The 20417-nt window shown below is 45.0% G+C and overlaps 1 protein-coding gene across 1 annotated transcript in view; it reads right to left on the minus strand.

Annotated features, from left to right (window-relative positions):
* The window catches only part of FANCD2 (Fanconi anemia complementation group D2), a gene marked incomplete at its 3' end in the record, with an annotated part of 47227 nt that extends 27219 nt beyond the window's left edge, over positions 1-20008 (minus strand). Inside the window, 17 exon segments of the mRNA XM_021409783.1 lie at positions 1408-1539; positions 2910-3044; positions 4077-4220; positions 4595-4630; positions 5603-5711; positions 6546-6646; positions 7783-7887; positions 8291-8378; positions 10875-10999; positions 11731-11809; positions 13637-13689; positions 15240-15303; positions 16523-16626; positions 17165-17232; positions 18298-18429; positions 19183-19272; positions 19618-20008. Of these exon segments, the coding sequence (XP_021265458.1) occupies positions 1408-1539; positions 2910-3044; positions 4077-4220; positions 4595-4630; positions 5603-5711; positions 6546-6646; positions 7783-7887; positions 8291-8378; positions 10875-10999; positions 11731-11809; positions 13637-13689; positions 15240-15303; positions 16523-16626; positions 17165-17232; positions 18298-18429; positions 19183-19272; positions 19618-19975 (1923 nt within the window).

A 20417-nucleotide genomic window follows, 5' to 3' on the forward strand; every position in this document is an offset into this window, starting at 1 on the left:
CAAGAACATTCACCCAGTTTTAACACTGAGAAATAGTTTGGGGAGATCTGCATATTGCCTCTGTGGTAGAGAGGCTCCAGCTCTGTGTGAAATCTGCTGGCCATCTGCAGCCTTGCAGAGCTTTTTACAGGTAGCTGGCTACTGTCTCAACCTCCTCTGAGATGCACGTCAAACATGGCACGCTGCAGGCCCCTGGGGTCTGGCCAGAATATTTATTAATGCCTATCACATAGAAGCTTTGGTAAAGCATCAAAGATCAGCCCACAGGAACCGTAATCTGTAAATAACCTGCCGGGACAAGAACGTGCAAACAAGATTAGGAGGAGGTCAGCAGGTCTCAGCTGGAAGCTGTGAGCACGCGCTCCCACCACACCTCTGACAATGCATTCAGTGAGGAGCAGTTCTAGGCTGCCTCTTCCAAGGCCTGCCTGCAGCCTTGAGCCCCTAACACGTCCCTGCTCTGCCCGAAAGCGGTGAGCCTCGTTTCTCCATGTTATGGATTAAACACGACAGACCGCATACAAATTCTTACGGCAGACCTCAACATCCTCCCCTGGATATTTTAAAAAGTTAATTGAAATTTAACAACCAATCGACTAAACAGGGGGAAGTACTCCGCTTTCCTACAGCGTGTACTTGAACTACAGAATTCACTGCCCCCGAGCGGGCAAACGCACAAAAAAGTCAGAGGGCTGGGAAAATGCACACACCCATAACCCTCGAGGGTAAATACAGGGTCCTGAAAGTACAAAGCACCATGGGAGGGTGTCCAAGCAAAACAATGCTACATGCTTGCCTTGCGATTTTGCTCCACACACACTCTCTGCTTCTACTGCTTCTGGAACTTGGCAGTTGTGCAGGTCTGACTGTTTATCACTCTTACGAGTCAGGAACTCACCATTTCTTTTCTCCCTATCGAGTACTTTCTTCTTTTATGTTCTAGGAAAGTCTTTTCCCATTCTTGCTAGGAGCTTTGTTTTATGATTCAAAATACTGGCTAAGTACTGTCAGTCTTCCACCATGGTAGAAGAAGCGGCCCACAAAGGCGGCAGATTTTTGCCAACTATTTGGAATAGCTGATGTTAACAAAGATATATGTAAAAATCACTTTCCTTCTGTCCACAGATGTCATTCCATTCCTGCAACGTACATGTTCTCCATTTACAGGGAAGGATAACTTCTTTTTTCTAGTCCAATTTCCACTTTGGAAAGTTCATAGTCTAGCCTTACAGCTCACCCCTTCATAGCAGGTTCCTTTCCATCCTGACCACTGCATTTCCCAGAACAGCTTAACAGATACAGGTTGTTTTATTAAGGGCATTTCTCAACAGTGCTGACCTATTCTGGAGCTGGGGCGAAGTGGTGAAAGGATCCTGAGGTGCAGGATGCCCACAGACCTACACGTACCTTCACAAAGGTGGCATAGCGCATCAGCTGGGATGTGTGCAGGATCACCAAGTCCGTGAGCACGTCCAGAGAAATATCCAACTCTGTTTCACTTCCACTGCATACATGAGTGACCAAAGCACATACAACCTCCTAAGGAAAGACCCCCCAAGAGAATCTGCAATGAAATATCAGCAGAAAAATGCCTGCCCTTGTTCCGCCGGCCCCTATGTTCTACTCATACATGGATCGAGTACAGATAATCATCTTGAAACTCAGCCATATTGTTCTAACTCTCAGTTCGCTTTCTAATTCCAGATAGTCACAATGTTGGCTTTCTCCTTCAGCCTGAATGTTATTCAGTTTACGAAGAGCTCGTTGAAGATTTTCTTTGCCATTTTTCCCCTGCCGCTTGCTAACGCTCCTGCAGCTTGAGCTCTTACTACCACATAAGACACTAAAAACCCACATTATTTTCACAGGCACGCAGAATGTTGCACCTTACCCAGGAAAACATTGCCTCTAACTACACCACTTCCAATGTCTCAGCTCTCTTGATCAACAGCTCTTCAAAAGGACACATTCGTTTCAAAAAATCTTTTTGCTTCCTTCAGCTGGCTTCAGGACATGGGTGCCTCTGCAATCCCATCCGCTGCCTGGGGTTCTGGGGCTTCCCTGCATCACCGGCTGCTAACACAGCCATCCTCGGTGGAAATTTGGAAGATTTCAAACTATTACTAAGCTCACTGCAGACAACGCTGCACGTCTCAAGCTTTTCTCAGCTGTGTAAGTTTGCTGCACCAAGGAATATAGATGGAAGGTCACGAACAGCCTCAACTGTAAACATACTGTGCCAAAAAAAACAGTGCAAATACACTCAAAACATTTTGCAGAGCTGTTTTTGGTCCCCAGATTTTCTTATCTCAGCGTGTTTATAGGAACTCACACTCAAAGTCTGCCCTGCAATTATTTCGGAGTACGCAGAAGTCCAAGTTGGTCAGAGCTCTGAGGGGAATCTGCGTAAACGTTTTCAACAAGGTGAGTTCTCCAAGGAAAGTGTTTCAATATGAATCACACGTGTGGCTTTTTTTTTTTTTTCCTTTTTAAATAGAGGAGGCTCAAAGCGATTAAGAAATAAGAATTTATGAGCAAATCTTCTCTGTGACCCTGAGGCACAGTTTAGTGTCCAGGCTACAGCTCAGTGAAATTGTTAGCTTCCTGAACTGCAGAAAAGAACAGCACAGTCCCCTCTGCTCCACGGGTGTGGTTTTTTTGTTTTTTTGTTTTATTATTTTGTCATTTTGGAGACCTGCCTACTTGCTCCCTGCTCCTCTCAGCAGTCTCTGTGCCTCAATCAGTTGCTACCAGAGCTGTGATCTTCTTCTTGGCACACTCTACAGCACAGATCTCTCTCAAAGGCTTCCAGTCGCACTAAATCCCCTCCTCTGAAGGATGAGGGCATATACTCTCCAACAAAGTGCGAGCACACACAAATAAAACAAATGCCATCCATCACACTGTACCTGCTGGCAGTAAGAGTCAAAGGCAGCAAAAGCTTGTTTGTACATGCAGCTGCCAAAGGAGACTACAGCTGGGTGTGCAGAGTGCAGAAACGTCTGGGCAAGTGATAGAATTGAAGGGAAGAAGTCCTTGATAACCTGAAAAACAGAAATGTGCCTGAGCTCATTATGAAAGCTTTGTCTAGATCAGTAGGAGTTGCCTTTTCTGGCTGTCCTGTCCAGCAGAAACGGGCAACGAGAGCAGATAAGGCAGACCAGAATGGCTTTCTCTAACCTTGCCCACACAAAGAATTTTCAGACTGGTTAAGCCCATCTGCCAGGCTGCAGGGCTCACAGCAGGGTATCCCTTATCGGCAACACCATGGAAGTCACCTTACAGCAATGCACCACAAATTAAAAGCCACAGGACAGACATGCTCTTGGCACTACTTTGACAGAAGGACTCTGTCACATCAAGATACTCAGAGAAATCTAAATTGCATTTTAAAGTTTGCTTAATCTCTTAAAGCAGCTTTGAGCAAGCTCTTACTCATGTAAAGTGGCCTAATTTACTTTGACTTAACTTCTTCCGGAACGGTTGTTAAACTAAAATTGAATTAAAAGCAGTTACATGCAGAATAAATAGAATAAATGCGCCCACTTATGTTACTACATAGGTCATTTTAAATTCCTAACAGCGTTTTTCACCTGCTCCCCCTGTTCATGCAAACAGCACTCTATCACTTTTCAGTTTTCAGGTTTGAAAACTCCATTCGGTTTTTCAGATATTTTCTGTTTTCTCTCAGTGTTAGGCAAACACATGCCACACACACGCGCACATATATCTGTATATGGACTTAAAAAATAGCACTCAAAAAACGATGTGTAAAAATATTAACTACTAAAATTACGGTGGGAGGTAACAGCATGTCAGGAGCACGCAGTGCAGACCTTAGGTTTATAACAAAGGCTGAGAGGTTTTGCACCAAAATAAAGAAAAGCTGTGCTCTTAAAAAGAAAAAAAATAACAGATGAGAGTTAACAGCAAAGGGCATGTGGCCTGGGAGACTGATTAGTGAGCAAAAAGCTCAGAAGCACACACACAGTGCAGCACAGGAGTGAATCATCATCTGACAGGATACTTGAGGGATGAAGGAGAAGAGGCAGTCCCAGCACAGGGTCAGCACTGACCATGGAATGATTCTGGAAAGCGTTCTGCATCAGCTGTTCTGGCATGCAGCCCAGGCGAATTTTGCTCCTCAACACCTTCTCAGTTTGCTTCCTGTTCTTGCTGTTTGTAGAGTGGATTAGCAGCAAAACGATCAGATCCAGAACCTTTAGGAAGAAATAGCCACTAACCGTTATGATGAATTCTGGACAATTATCCACTTGGAAATCAAAACTAAAAAGAAAATCGAGAGCTCAAAAAGCCCCTGACAGCCACAGTTACAGCAAAACTCCCATCAGCCCGACAGGAGAGATCTGAACTCTGTCTCTTGATGGGTGGAAGGGATGAACTAAAGAGTTAAAACAAAATGGATGGCTGTTACAGCGGCAACAAGTCCAACACCAACAGAACCACCCAGCTCATTTCACTGGTGGGTTCTGCTCCAATTAGAAAAATCTCTCCATCTGTGCCCATAGAGAGAGCTATGAGAACCACCAGAAAAGGACACTCACAAAGACAAGCACAGAGTCAGATGTATTACCTTGTGGTCAGATGCAGATGTGCTGTTCTCAATAGCCTAAGAGCAACAAAAAAACCAAAAAACAAGAAAGCTGTTATGTTGAAGTACAGTACTGTGTTTCAAAACCATGAGTGTTACATGAAGACAAATGAAAAAAAAAAAAGGCATACACCAAAACACTGCTCTGCAACAGGACAGCTATCCAAACCAGCAACGTGGATCTCGCCAACAGCAGAGAATCCAGAAGGCAGCCAAAAAAAAGGCATGAAAATTCAGCATGGATAATTTTCAAACAACATCAGTCTTAGAAAAAAGAGCGAAGGTTCTCCGCAACAAAAAGCTGAGAACTGAAATGCAATTTAAAATGAAATTTCGCACAATATCAGTCAATGTTGATACCTTGCTAGACACTATTCTGTTGTATTATTATTTACTTTATTTATTATTTTACTCAGAGGGCGGTGATGCGCTGGCACTGCTGCCCAGAGCTGTGGGTGCCCATCCCTGCAGGTGCCCCAGGCCATGGGGGGGGCCCTGGGCAGCCTGAGCTGGGGGGCAGCCAGCCCATGGCAGGGGTGGGGCTGGATGGGCTTTAGGGTCCCTTGCAATCCAGCTGTGCTGTGGTTCTATGATGATCAAGCACCTTAAAGCATTATAAAACTCAGTCTGAAAATATGGGTAAACATTTTTGTTCTCTTGCTGATAGAAAAAAAAAAAGACTTTTTTTTACTATTATTTTTTCCCCAAATTCTCTTGTAAACATGTAGAAACAAGTTTACCCTGCGCTTGAAATCTGAGCTCCGTACAGAGGAGCCCTGTGGCCACGTTGCAAGGACTGTGAAATCGGTAAGCAAATAAGCAAGCAGACTCCTGGAAACACACTGCTTGTCTGGAACTGAATGGAATCTCTATCAGCAATTTGAAGGGCTAACATTCATCTTCTGATATCGCATTTGATTAGGAGAAAGCCGAGGCTCAGCCTAGGGATTGAATTACATGAGGAAGGAAGGGCTGACACGTGCATCTTACCCTAATCCAAGCTTCAGAGACATCTTTCTGGAATCTTACAGCTTGCTTGATCACATCAAAAAGCACCTTCACGCAGTTCTGGGTAGTGGTCATTTGGCTCAAGGAAGAACTGTGAATGATCAGAAAAGATGACTCAGTCAGTGTAAGTATTGAAGCAGAAGGAACAAGGCAGCCTAGCAATCACAGCAGTTATGGAAAGCAGCAGTTCTCTAGAAGGAATGCTTGGGTAAGGACGGGGGGATTCAGAACAGGGTGGGAGCAGACACTGCAGGACCAAAGATGTACTAAGGGGAACCTAAAGATGAACTTGCAGCAAGCAACTTCATTGCAAATGGGGCCACGAACCCTCGTGCAGACATGGATGCAGATGGTTTCTTGTCTTTTTTCTGACTTTGGTGAAAGGATGTAAGCTTTCACAGGGCACTGTCAGCACAGCAGATAAGTGCAGAAAGAGAAAAGAAAAAAAAGTGAGGGGTATGGATAAGCTGGGAGAGATGGTGAATTGAGGTGAACACTTTTGCTTTACAACGAAACATGTCAATACATTGTCTGTGGAGTTTGAGCACTAGAAGGGGGTCACAGAAAGGCTCCGAGCTGCTCAGAATAAGAAGATAAATCCCAGCTGCCAATTCAGCCTCTGAAGCTGACACCAAGAATGAAAGACCGGTTTTCTTTCCCAGTAGATTTATTCTGATAGCTGAATTTTTCACTCAAGCCAGGACTGTTCATCAACCTTCCTTCAGCCAACCAGGAACTATGTGCACTGCAGGGGAAGCTGGCTGGACAAGGATTGACATGGGATAGAAGTGTCAACACCTCCACTTGGGACAAACTAGAATGTATTAAGTAGGTGTGTCTGTGAGACCAGATAAAGGGGAGATGAAAAGAAGAGATGAAGGCCTCTTGTACCATCTCACCACTGCAGAATCATGTAAGTGGGTACCTGGCCTGGGCTTGGCTTTTAGGCTTCTTCTGTGAACCAAGCATCTGCAGTGGCAGAACGCATGATGACAGATCCAAGCTCTTACGAAGATCAGAAATCACCTGTAAAACACAAATCCCTGCACAAACCGTCCTGACATACGAGGGGGGGACTAAAAAAGGCTATGGAAAATTAAAAAAAAAAAAAATCCCTCAGAATAACCCTAGAATTACAAATCAAATGCTCACGTGTTTGTAAAGATGCCTCAACATTTAGCTATGCTCAACTTTTTTTTTTTTTTAATACTTCATCATCATATTATGATGGCCTGAGTGCATGCACGCAGAAAGCAGACAAGGATTTCTTAAAAGTTACTCCATGAAATTCCCACCTATGCACATGACGTGCTGCATAACTAATGCATAAATAACTAATTTTATCTTGGTTAGCAGCAGAACAGGATGCGAGACGGCCGCAGGAATTCTGGGGCACGCTGTTGTCAAATGGCAGCAGATCAGCACAGGTTGGGTTGCACGTTATAGGCATACATTTTTCAGAGAGATCTGGGCAGATCACAATCCCTATCTGACTTCTGCTGAGGTTCCCTCAAAGTGTGATAAAAACCCACGTGCAATCATTCAGCGAGGTTGGCTCAGCAGAACGCATCTAATTCATTTTTAAAATATTGTTTGGTGAATCAGCTTCAAAACCAGAGGAATCTTATGAGGAAGAATGAAAACAGTCCTCCAAACATAAGAACCACTCTTTTTGGAATGTTTCCCATGTAACGTTTAGAACAGAATTCAGTGGAGAAAACAAGAGGAGAATTACCAAGTTACAATCCCAGTTCTGTTGGATGATTTAGGAGCTTAGAACCCTTAAAAGGTCTAATGAATGAAAATTCTTAGATACAATTCAAAGGCTTAAATTTGCCTCAAAAATAGTTTTTCAGCCTAGGAGCTTAACATAATTTCATAACGTTGTCACTGAAAAGATAATTGCAAATTCTAAAAACAAATGGGAAAAGTCTGCAGTAGCTAGCAGAGAGGAGTAGATTTCAATTGCATGCTTCAAAGCATAACCAAAGCCATGTCAACGGACAGGTGCTTTCCACACGTGCTTCTGTCCTTGACAATACTAACATTTTACTTGGACCTGTTAAAGCATACACCTTTATGTACTGCAGGAAGCAGCCTCTGTTACAGCACGCACTGGATTGTGGAACTTATTGGTCTTTGGGACAGGGAGAACACCGTACCTCCACGGCATCCGCAGCCTTGACATTATGGAGGATGAATTTTACGACCACGGGCAAATCCTCCAGCTTCACGGAAGGCACGATGGTCATGGCAGCCTGCCGCACCTGAGGGGAGAGCAGCGTGGGTTAGCTGCAATCTGTGTTCACAGGAACACAGAGCAGGCGACTGGCAGGGATCTTTGGGGGGCTCTAATGCCGCCTTCTGCTCAGAGCAGGAACATCACCGTTGCTAGATCAGAATAGCCCTGGCTTTGCTAAATCTTGAGGATCTTTGGGGACAGACATGACCGCTCCCCTCCCTGCTGCCACCTCTTTGATCGTCAGTGTTAGTGCTGCAGACCCTAACCCATTTTCCAAGTGTCCAACCTGAACCCCCCAGGCTGTAATTTGTGGCCACTGCTCCTTATCATATCACTTGGCACTGCCAAGAGCAGCTTGGCACCATCATTTTTAACTGGAAGGGAAGAGCAGAGAAGAGTTTGGTTGACCACTCAGTAGAAGCTTTTACCTCAGCCAGAAGCTCTGCATCAAGATCCAGGCGAGAAAGAGCATCCAGGATTGGAACTGTGAGCCGTCTGCCCTGCTTCAGCAAGCAGCTGATGTGCAAGGAAAAGAAAATAAACCACCCTCTTAATATAACCACAAATGCATCTTTAGTAAATTAAGATTCTGAGTTGTTTTTGTGTTCACTGTAAATATCCTTGAAACAGAGAACACACACCGCTGACTTTATAGAAACCTTGCTCCCTAAGGTTCACTCTTTGAACACAATGAATTATTGTTTTGTGGCTGTTGAGGTGAAGAGGATATGAAGAATCTAGCTTTTTCCAACACTGGAATAACTGGGAGCATAGAGAAAAGCCTGGCAGCAGCCTCAAGCAAGAACCTGAAATTTGGTAGGTCCTGGTTTCATTATAAACAGATAAAAAGGGAGGATTGCTAGTATATTACTTAACCTGATTTTATATCTAAGGGAGAATGTGCTGCCGCTGCCTTCCCATTAATGAAGGATCGTTACAAGCCACTGGAGGGCTCTAAGCTCCAGATGTTAGCAGATGTACAAGGAGCAGGGAAGACTGAGTAATAGAAAATGTTTAGAGAAACATTTTGGCAAAGCTGGGAAAGGAACCCATCCTCTGCTGTACCAGGAGAGGAGAAGGTGAGGAATGTAAGGACAGCTCAGCAAATAATCCGTCAAATCAGAGCTGCAATAGGTGCCTCTGCCATAAAAGGCTCCTTGAAAGGGCCCTTAGGCTTTCCCTGCAGTACCTCTTGGGTCAGCCTCCAGCCACATCTTCTGCAGTTTCCTCCTCAAAGCCGCACAACAGGAGTGGGCAGCACAGCTCTGTTCTCAGGTACACGGCTGAAGGAACCTGGGGCTTTACCTGGACTCAATTAAACCTGAGAATCCCTGTGTTGGCCAGGTACTAGGATGGCAAAGTAGAGGGTGTTACAACAGAAGGCAAGTTGCCAGTCCTGACGTTTCTGCTCTGTCTTTGTTTTCCAATTTGCTATCTACAGCTGTTTCTTGATTTACACGCGTGCTTCGGACAATACTTTGTTAGCAAAGATGTTCTGTGAAGCCTTGAAAGCCACCTGCTTTGCTAAACACTTCAGTCACACCTCTGTCCTCACAAACACTTCCTACACCATCTGCTCTGGCTTCCAGCAAGCAGAGGTTTAGCAACTAATTGAACAAGGCACTGTAGCTGTGCTTAAACAGCATCGTGGACTTCATTTTCCTGGAATTCATGTAATCACTCTTGGCAGCCATCTAAGTTTCTTGTAAACTTTCTCTATTAATAGAGTTCTACTTGAATTATGTGAGGTGAAAAAAAATCAATTTTCTGCTTCTTGATAATTCTATTTACGCTCCCTAGTTTGTTATAAGAGGCACCGAGTACTTTGCCACACCAGACATGGGTAGAGGCTACTGAGAATATGCAAATAAATGTGTCTTGCTGCTACTCTTTAGATTCTCAACTTTGCAAAAATACAAATAGAGAAAACAGAAGTCTGGGAGTACAGGAAATAGGATGCACACTTGTCAGGGGTAGGCTGAAATAATAACTACCAGAATGAAAAGTTAATTAGCACAGGCATAACTGTAAGCGAACTGTGCAATGGCCAGGATGAGAAACACTGGTGTGTATAATTAAATCAATACACTATAGAAGAGACAGGTGTAAGGGATAGTGTAAGCTGGAGCTCTCTGGGAGGATCTCCTGGTGTGAGGTCATCCTGTTCTTCACGTCAGTAGATACACTTGAGAAAAGTATATAAAATAGTTGGAAGGTTCTTGACCCTTATTGTTGCATAACCCAAACCAAATCCAAAGCTGCCTCTAGTAATATACAAGTGACTGATCACAGACAGATTCCAGTTAAGTGCTTATTACTTCTGCTGGATCATTCACATCTTCATAGGTGACACGGACAGTGGGATTGAGTGCACCCTCAGCAAGTTTGCAGACAACACAAGCTGGGTGGTGCAGTTGACATGCAGAGGGATGGATGCCATCCAGAGGGACCTGGACATGCTGCAGGGTGGGCCCGTGCCAACCTCATGAAGTTCAGCAAGGCCAAGTGCAAGGTGCTGCATCTGGGTCGGGTAAATCTCAAGCACAGATACAGGTTAAGTGGAGAAAGGCTTGAGAGCAGCCCTGAGGAGAAGGATTTGGGGATGTCAGTTGATGAAAGGCTCAACATGAACCAGCAACATGCGGCTGCAGCCCAGAAGGCCAGACTGTATCCTGGGCTGCATCAAGAGAAGCTGGATGGGGCTGTGGGCAACCTGGTCTAGAGGGAGGTGTCCCTGCCTATAGCAAGGAGGTTGGAACTAGGGGATCTTAAAGGTCCCTTCCAACCCAAACCATTCTACGATCAGTCTGTGCTATACCCACTCAAGAACTTAATGTTTTAGATTGTTTTGGAGCATTTAGACCACTTGAAGAGCATAACAGCATGTAGAAAACATCCTGTTGCTGTGCAGCTTTATTCAGTCTTGGTGCAACCTGCATTCATACATGATTTTCTTTTTCCTATTAAAAGCAAGAAACAAGAGGGCAAAAATAAAAATGGAATCAGCTGTACCTCAACTCTCTGGCAACCTCACTTTGCTGGGAATCCTCGAGGATCTCTGGCAAACTGGTGATAATATCATGCTGGATTGGTACAGGAGACACGCTAAGCATCTGCATTAACTTCTTGACAAGGTCCTGAAAAGAAGAGGATCACTTATAAACATGAGTCTCACCACTAGCAAGCGGATCCTTAGAATGACAACAACATCAAGTACAAAAGATCCCTCAGGAAGTCATTTGTTTGGATTTGTGCCTTAACTCATTGTCCCGTTGAGGCAGGGAATTGTAGCATAGACTTTTGGGAACCACAGCACTTTACAAGTACAACACATGTCTCTTGCTTAGGGAAGGAAACCAGAAAACCCAACAGCAAGCTTTCCAGAGTTTAGTTTGAATTCTAAATTCCATTCATTCTGGGACTTTCCTTAGCAACAGCCCTTTGGTACAAAGGAACTCACAGAGGCTGCTGATGGAGAAAGGGAAAGAAGGAAAGGAACCACCAAAGCCAGAACAAAGAATTTATCGCCAGATGCTGGCAAGTATCCAGTATCTCGTGTTAAAATTAAACGAGAGGAGACTGTAACTGCTTTAAAATGTGGATAGGTACGTACAGATACAAATTTACGAAGAAAATACGAAAAAGAAGAGTTACAGCAAGAGAAGAGGAAGATAAAAGGAGACGTTCAGAAGTCACTGAAGGAAAGGATGCGAACAAGAATTAGATTTCACTGGGTATTTAATTTATTCAGGGTGTGAGTATGGAAACATCTGTTTCTGTTAGCATCAAAATTGACCTCGGCCTGCCTAAGAGGAGTTCCAGAAGTTAACTGGCAAAGCATGCAGGTGACTGTGCCACCAGCACCCACCTGGCTGTCGAGAAGAGTGTCCAGCCACTTAAACTGGTTGACAATGAGCCGAGGGAAGTTTGTTCCAAAGGTCCCCACACTAAAACGACAGAAGCAAAACACAGCTGAGTCAGATCCACAGACAGACTCAAAGGCTTTGCTGCTGGTCAGCAAAACCATGAAATGGAAGTCCCACCAGCCAACTATTCAAATTCCATTATGCAAATATAATTAACAACTCTAGAGCTTTTAGCACTGTGAAGGAACCCTGCCTCTCACTGTAAACACAAGTTGGGGACACCAGCAACATCCTAATTACAACACAAGCAATGTCACCTCACTTTGGATCTCCTGTGCTACTGTAAGTGTGGCTATTGCTGGCTTAGCCTAAATCTGCCCTGATCCCAGTGCCCTTGTTCCCAGCTGCTGTCAGTGTCAGATGCATTTGGGTAAGCTGTAAGAAAGAGAGAATGCACAGCACCATCACTTCCCAGAGTTACCACTCAGCTTCCAACAATAGGGAGCTGAGTAAATTCCCAAGGCAGAAGCTGGTGCCCAGTCCATCACGCCTACTATCCAGCAGTACTCTATTTGTTTCCCTTCATCAGCCTTTAAAAAAAAAATAAACAAGAACAACCACAATTATTTCACTCCACACTCTGCAACACCAAACCCTGGAAGGTGACACATTATCCAAAAAAATGTTTGTTGCCCTGCATTGATAGAAATAGTGGTGAACTTTCCTCACTTCACTTTCTCGCCTTGCGCAGACATTTGCCATCTCTCTGCCAGTCACCTCCTTGCCAGGCATGCAGAATTCTAGTTGGCTTAGAATAGGTGATGCCTTCCATTTCATTTCCAATTCTCCCTCTAATGTTCTGTACACTGCTTTGACTACTGCTAAGCATTGAACTAATGCTAAAAATGAGAAACAAAAAGAAGTACTCCATATGACACATCTTCCCTCAGCGATAGCAATCCATTTGCCATTGCATTTATATAAGTAGGATCCCTTTCAGCCTGATTTTCTAAGAGAACAAGGCTCAAGCAGCTGCACTGAGATGTCCTGCCCTCATCAGTAACCTCTGGTCACGCTGGTCTATGAGCACACGGGCATTAATGAACTGCCTGTTGCCAAGTAGGATGGACACAACCAAGCAGTGGCCACCTCTCCTGCAGTAGGTTAATCAATTGAATGTCCTCTGTCCAGGCATCAAGCGATATTAAAACTGCAGGGGTCTGACAAGTTTCAGAGGTCTATGCTTTTATGTCAGTTGGGGCTGAAATGGTCCAATCAACTTGCAGTTACAGATGAGCTGTAATGAAAGCTGCTATTGCTCTTCACAATCCATTTTAGATTCCATTATTGTGAACATTTGCTACCATCAGCTGTTACCTGACTTTTTGTTTCCCTGCTCACTTACAGACATGCTGAACAACCCAAATCTCCATGGGATCGCCTCCTACTGCAAAATGTACCACTGTGTTCTCCATTCAAGAAAAAACAACAGATGCTTCTTCTATTTTCCTTGTTTGACGATAAACTGCATTCTTAAAAGGAGGTCTCTTGGCATCCAACAGCCACATAGAACTCTGCCAGCCACTTTCCTCTTGTTTAAATAACAGGATGCCTCATAGTCCCTCTGCTGAAATACTTCCATGTTGGTGCCAGCAGCTAACAGAAGCACAGAGAATCATAGGGGGGGATGTATTTCACCTTCTATGAATTTGTCTTCTGCAGTGTGCACCCACCATTTTAAAGACACGGTACCTGCAGATGCTTTCACAGATGGATGAATAATGGTATTTGTATAAACAGCAGTGCAGACATCCATTCAGGCAAAGTTGAAACAACAATTAAACAGCTGGTGATTGTTCAAAAGAAGGAAACGCATTTCAAGATAGAGGGAAAACAGTCTGTACTCACACATCAAGAAAGAATTCGGGGATCTTTTCCAACAACAGCGTTACGACAGCGGGCTGCAGGAAAGGCCAAAGGACATTGTTAGGCTGATGATTTACTGCCTGTACTGTGGCACTGCTTCAAAAACCAACATTTCAAACCAACGCAGAGATGAATAGAAGATTCAAAAGGACAAGTAAAAATACTTCCTATGTAAGAAATCTCTTCCCTAGTGCCAGAATGGAGGCACTCAGCCTGCAGGCTGAAAAACACAACTTGCAAGCTATGCACATAATGTAACTGAAGCAGAGCAGATGGCCAGGATTTCTAATTACTCTGGGCCAAACTGGGCTCTCTGTCTCAGCCCCAGCTGAGTTGCTTTTCACTCCACAGGAATCCAAAGCAATGATTTGAGATTGGTTTGAAAACTGCCCACGGGCTTTTGCCATTTCCTTTGCAGATCTGATTCTTTCCCCCCTGAATCCTGGCTCAAAGGCAAATCAGAATAAAAATGGATTTAAGGCAAGACCTTTTCAATGCACTTTAAGGGGGCTTAAATCCAAAGCTGCTCTCAGGTTTCTCACGCCATGGTGAGAGATGGCATGTTCAACTCCATGTACGTGTTGACACAGCTATTATACAACTCAGTAGAACTTGTTACTGATGGCAATATTATGAAACATACACTAAAACAACCACATCCATACTGTTTAGAATTCACCACAGTGCATTTTGCTTCACTTGTATGATTGGTTTTTAGTTCCCAGGAAGGCCAGTGGAGAAGGAGCTTCATCTGCAGGACAGGACTGAAAGCAGTTGTCCTTGGGGCCACATTGGAGAAGGGAAAAGACAGAAGGGGATGAAGAGAGAACGATGTGTCTTATTGCTGTGCTGTTTCTCGTACAAGGATCTGCCTGTACGTTCATTTTCCCCTTCCTTTCCATGACAAGGCAGAGGAAAAGACAAGCCAGGGCTTTCCCACTGCATCTGCCATCAGCAACTGCAGGAAGGGGAGATGAGCGATAAGAGATCTAAGCGAACTGAGCTCCCTACTCCATCCAAGGAAGCGTTGGAAGGGCCTCTGTCCTTCCGTATGGATTGTCTCTGTGTAATACTAGTTCAGGGCTGTAATTCAAGCATTTAAAAAATTTGGTTGGAAAGGAACTTTGGAGATCTTTGGTCCAGCCCTTTGCTCAAAATGGGGCTAACCATCAAGGTTAGACTAGAGACGTCTCTGTTTTCAAGCACCTCTAAGTTTCATGAATATTCTCCAGAGTAGAAGTGGTTAAATTCTATCAGAATTTCCTGCGTTTAGCTTGGCTGTTATCTCTCATCCTGACCATCCACCCCTGAGAAGACTCTGGCTGTTTGCTCTACACCACACAACTGAATCGTTACAGACCACGGGGCCTCCCCTAACGTTCTCTTCTTAAGACCAAACAAAGCCAGTTCCATCTCTCTCCTTATGTGCCAGGCATGGAGCATCTGTCCCAGAAGAAACAAGAGATGGGAGGCTTTTCCAGATGCAGCCTCATCTGCCTCACCAGTTCAACTAACCCACTACTTCCATAAGCAAGAGGATCCCGAAATAAATCGATACTACCATAAAGAGCAAACACATACATACCTGTAAGATCTTAATTCCAAGCAGCAGTTTAATGAGGCTTTCACAGTATGAGTGCACCAGAGTCCTGCAAGGTGAAAGATTCCACTACAGTTGTTGTAAGAACATGTGAGGAGAGCAGACCAACTCTTTCCACTACTTTTTTTTTTTTAATCCACTTATGATGACTTTTATATATATCAAAAGCCAAACCAAACCAAAGAGATTGTGTGTTAGGGGTATATGCTTCTTACTCAGTAACAGCCAGGAGAATACATTTTCAGGATTTCTAAGCACAGAATTCTTTCAGAAGTAAAAAACGAAAATCAGCTGCCAGGTTGTAACAATTTTGAGTCCTACCCATCTCATAATTATCTTTTCTGTGTGAGAATTTCCAGTGTTTTAGAATACATGAAGGACTAGAAATTAAAGGTATTAAATTAAAGAAAGTTCTGTGCTGGTTGGACATTCCTAACCCAGCATCACAACAAACTGGAGGCTTCAGCTGCCCTAGTCAGCAACTGGGTGTGAGAGAGAAGGTTTTCCTATATGTATAAGAAAGGAGAAAACACTCAAACCAAAGAATGACAGGGTGTGCCTCTTCAGAATGAAACTGAAGACCCAGGCACGGTGCTGGAAGCGCTGTTATCTCAGTGTATTTTGGCCAAGAACAAAGGCAATGGAAAGCTTTGGAACAACGTTGGCCACAAGGAGGAGGAATAACTGGGAACAGGCCAGACAGCTCATATTTAACTACCAGGATCTCAGGCAACCAAAATCCAGAACAAGACATTCCCAGACTGTTCTGTTACTGAAGCTCAGCTCTTCAAAAGGAATTCCAAAGCCATCCAACCTATGCCACAGCAGAGAAGTATGGCAGCTACAAACATAATATAGATTTTTTTTTTAAAAATTACACTTTGTTTATTTCAGCTTACCTTCTACAACAGCAGTGTGAGCTGGAAATGCCAAAGTGTCTGGGTAAGCAGTAGCTCCAGGAAAAAACTGCCAAAGCAGTTCACCTTCCCCAGGCTTGTCAATTTGCTTCTGGAGTTTGGATTTTGCTATTAAATGCCAGGGGGCTCAGCTCATACCACAGGTAGCTACTAAGTTCTGTGACTTACCACTTTACAATTACTGCTGTTGAATAGGGAATTGGATTACACTAGCCAGTGCTGCACAAGGCACAGGTCTTGCTATGTATCAGCTGGAGCTATGGCCTTTCCCTCCACTCAGCTCAGTGCTACCTGACATTAAGTACAGACCAGCTCTGACCAAAGGGGAGGACAAAAATACATTTTCCTGACCTTGATCCCTCAGTCCGAGCAGGAGTGCATGGCAAGAGGCAGTTCTTGAACTGGCTTCTGTCCTTAATGTGAGATTCCAATCCGCTGATAAACTGCTTCACAACCTGGAAAGCAGAGAAATTATCCACTTCCTGAAAAGATACATCGATCCACTGCTGTCTTAAAGGAGGCTCTTTGTGAGCAGGTGGTGAAATCAGAAAAAAGACTTGCTATCCAGCTAGCCACAGACAGAAATTGTGACAGAAGGAATGCTAGATAAATTCTATCCTAAATGCAAAGGAAACATTAGTTGCTCTACAAAACAATTATAAAGCAACAGTCTCATGTTTCACTTTGACTTAAAAAGGGCTTTCCTCAACTCCCCATTTGGCTAGAACAGCAACATTGAATGTGACAAGAACTACATCCAAGAACATTTGCAGGATTCAAATTGTTGGCCTCAGCAGTTTCGTGCTAGGTTTATTAGCTGGAGAGGAGCATCACATTGTGGCAGCTCTCACGTTGCCAGCTCGTCATCACTTCGCTCCTGACTGTTCAGAAAAACAGTGAGACCAAAATGCTGCAATGACAACACTGAGAGGACTGAAGAATCTGGGCCACGTTTTCAATCTGGCTCCTGCCAAAGCTCAGTCAGTTACTTACAGCTGGGTAAGATGGGTGCTTCTCCAGCGCCATGCGGAGCTTCTTCTGGAAAGCCGTTTGATCCACAGCTAGGGAAAAGTTCCAAAAAGAGAATAAAGAAACTGACAGGTTCTAGCCATGCAACATCAAAATAGCTACACAAGATACAAGCCCTCAGGATCATTCACTGTTATTTTGGCATTTGTTCTATCAAGAGCTCCAGTTAGCAAAAGCCTGAGCAGTGTCTTCGCTTTTGCTCTCTCCACCTGGAGCTGAAGGCAGCCAGAAGCATAAAAAGCCTTCATGGACAAATTCCTGTCTTTTTTGGTAGATGAAGACAAACCTATTCAAGACAGAACAAGGGATCAAGAAGAGGAGAAAGAATTCCCCGGGGATTTTTTTTTGTCCTTGAGAGTGCAACACGACCCTTACTAGATGTGCAGCCCAAAGGTCCCTTTGCCTGACATGCTGGAGTAGCCAACTTCCAGCAGAATCAGTACTGTAACCACAAGCAAAGCTCATTGCTGTGACATGGCACGTAACGTCGCACAAATGAGCCACCCTAGCATCCCTGCCATCCCAAAGAAGCCTTCTTTTGCCCAAACCCCACTGCAACAACAGGGGCAATACAGCTTCCTTGTATCATAAAGCTGGATCATAGAGAGCCTTGTGTGGCAATTCAAGTTTCTGCTGCTTAAACCATGGCAAAAGTGAAGCAGATTTATCCAGCAGACGTTTCCTCCATTTGCTGAAGGCCTTGTTTGAACTAAAAGGAGCTTGTTTTCCTGTTTCAGAGCTCCTGGCTCTGTAACTCAATAAAACAATAGTTATTTTATCCATCTCGGTCTGACTAATAGGAAAATACAGTAATCATACACGGAGTAAGACTAGATTGCATCTACCTCCAACAATCTCTCAAAAGTCTTTTGACTTGGCGTGTATACACTTTAAAAATCTACTGCAGTGAGTTTGGGCGATGCACTCAGGCAGGAACTGCTCGATTCAGTAAGCATACAACAAAGAAGAGGCCTGATGAAAGTTTCCTTGAACTTGCTGAAAAGCTGTCCTGAGAGCTTTTTTACTCCAGAAGTAACATGCATCTTTGCTTTGTAAGAGCCAACTTTGCAGGCTTTCACATACAAGTGGGCAGATACCTATTTCATTCTGTCCTTCCCCAGCTTTCAGTATGATTCCTGATGTTCTCAGGAGCTCTTCAAATACCCCCTCATTCTCCAGTCCACCTTGGGCAGGGGCCCCCTTATCAGAAATCCGTGGCTTCTTTGTTTCTGAGAAAACAAGACAACCTACATCAAATTACCGTGCAAAAAAGAGAAGCCTGAATCTTTCACTAAAATAATTAATTCAAAATTAGCATTCTAGTAACAAAGTAATACAGGAACACACTTACGGAACCAGATCAACAGCAGTGCTGTGAGGCTCTCTTTGACAGCAGTTGTTAGCTAAGTCAAACCCCAATGCAGTTCTAGGAAGTAGCTCCCCCTGCAGCACAACACCACAAGGGAACACTTCTCGCTCGCCCCTTTTAGTGCTCTATGACCACAGGCACCTTCAGTGCCTTACTCCCAGGCAAGACGTATCTGCTAACAAGTGACAAACTGCACAGTGCTGGAGCACATGCTTTCCTCTGCCCTGAAAAGCACAGGTTTGATCTAGGTTCTTCCACCGCACTTACGACTTGGGTATCCCACCCACCTGTTAAAGCAAAATATTTTCCTTTCAGCTACATACAGAGGTTATCTTGGTTTTAGAGATATTTGTTTTGATCAAATACGATTGACCTGCGGACTCCAAAGGCACTGAAGCTCAAGATGGTTAACACTGACCACAGGTACAAGGACTGAGAAAAGATGCAGGACTGCCTTTGGTGTTGTTATTTTATTGCGATTCATAAAAATAATACTGTTTGAGATCAACAGAGTTGTTAGCAATTAGCTACCGACGTTATCAAAGCCATCATTACAGCAGCTGCTCTCACTAGCAGAGCGTTTCCTTTCACCACATCGCACCCGAGCACCTACTCAGCAAGTCGGTCTTGGAGCTCTCTTCAGAAATGTCAATTTTGGACAGCTTCCTTTTTGAAACCATGGTAACAAATCCTTTGTCGTTGCCTGTAAGAATGCAGGGAAAGGCCCAGTGAGTTCAGGAGACGCGATTTGAATTCACTTTGGGGTGAGGGTTTTGTTTTTGTTTTTTTTTAAACAACCCTGGAATGAAGCAGTGAATAGTAAAGGGAAACGATCCAGGAATCTCCGTTTCAGAGGCAGCCGGCTCTCCTGGCTGACCAGCACCACTCCGCATTCCCCCGCTGCGCAGCTACTGAGATTTCAGAGCCTGTCGCACGTAAACAGCAAGATACCTGGCTTCCGCGGAAGTTCTCTCAGCACGAACCGCTCCGACTCGTCCTCTCCGGGTGGGCGGCAGCGTTGAGAACAAAGAAATCGCTCTCGACTCACCTTTAAAGATTACAGCTGAAGAAGAAAGCCGTCTGACCGCACCCGCGCCCCGCCCGCCTCGCTCCCGCCACCACCCGCGGGCGGCACTGCCGCTACCGCAGCTCGAGCTTCCCGCCGCCGGCGCGCGGTGACGTCCTTCCGGCGCCCAGCGGAAGCGGAAGTGAGGCCGCGGCCTAGGGTGGCCCGGAAGCGGCCGGAGCCCGAGCGGGAGCCGGGTCGGGGCAGAGGCCGGGGTTGAAAAAGGGTTGATCGGGATTAGGAACAGAATCACGATGAGCGAGCCCGAGCTGCTGCTGGATTCCAACATCCGTCTGTGGGTGGTGCTGCCTATCGTCTTCATCACCTTCTTCGTGGGCATGATCCGCCACTACGTCTCCATCCTGCTGCAGAGCGACAAACGCCTCACGCAGGAGCAGGTGTCGGACAGGTCAGGCCCCTTCCCCGTCTCCTTCCTTTCTCTTCCCCGAGGGTGCTGCCACCGCCGCTCACACCGCCCCTTTCTTTTGCAGCCAAGTCCTGATTCGGAGCAGGGTCCTGCGGGAAAATGGAAAATACATCCCGAAGCAGGTACGGAGGTGCGTGGGCAGCTCTGGTCTCGCAGAGGGACAGCCCCGAGGTGGGGTTGGGCACAGGGCCCCCTGCAGCCCCCTCCGTGGCGGTGCCTCCTGCCATGGCACACTGAAATGAAACCTGCCTCCAAAGCGCCGTGTTTAACATCTGCCGGCAAACCCGCAGGGATTGAGAGCGAGGGAGAGCGAGGGAGTCAGCTGCTCATATTTGCTCAGTTGCTGCCTAATCTG

The sequence above is a fragment of the Numida meleagris genome, chromosome 11 (assembly GCF_002078875.1).
Source record: "Numida meleagris isolate 19003 breed g44 Domestic line chromosome 11, NumMel1.0, whole genome shotgun sequence".
Lineage (NCBI taxonomy): Eukaryota > Metazoa > Chordata > Aves > Galliformes > Numididae > Numida > Numida meleagris.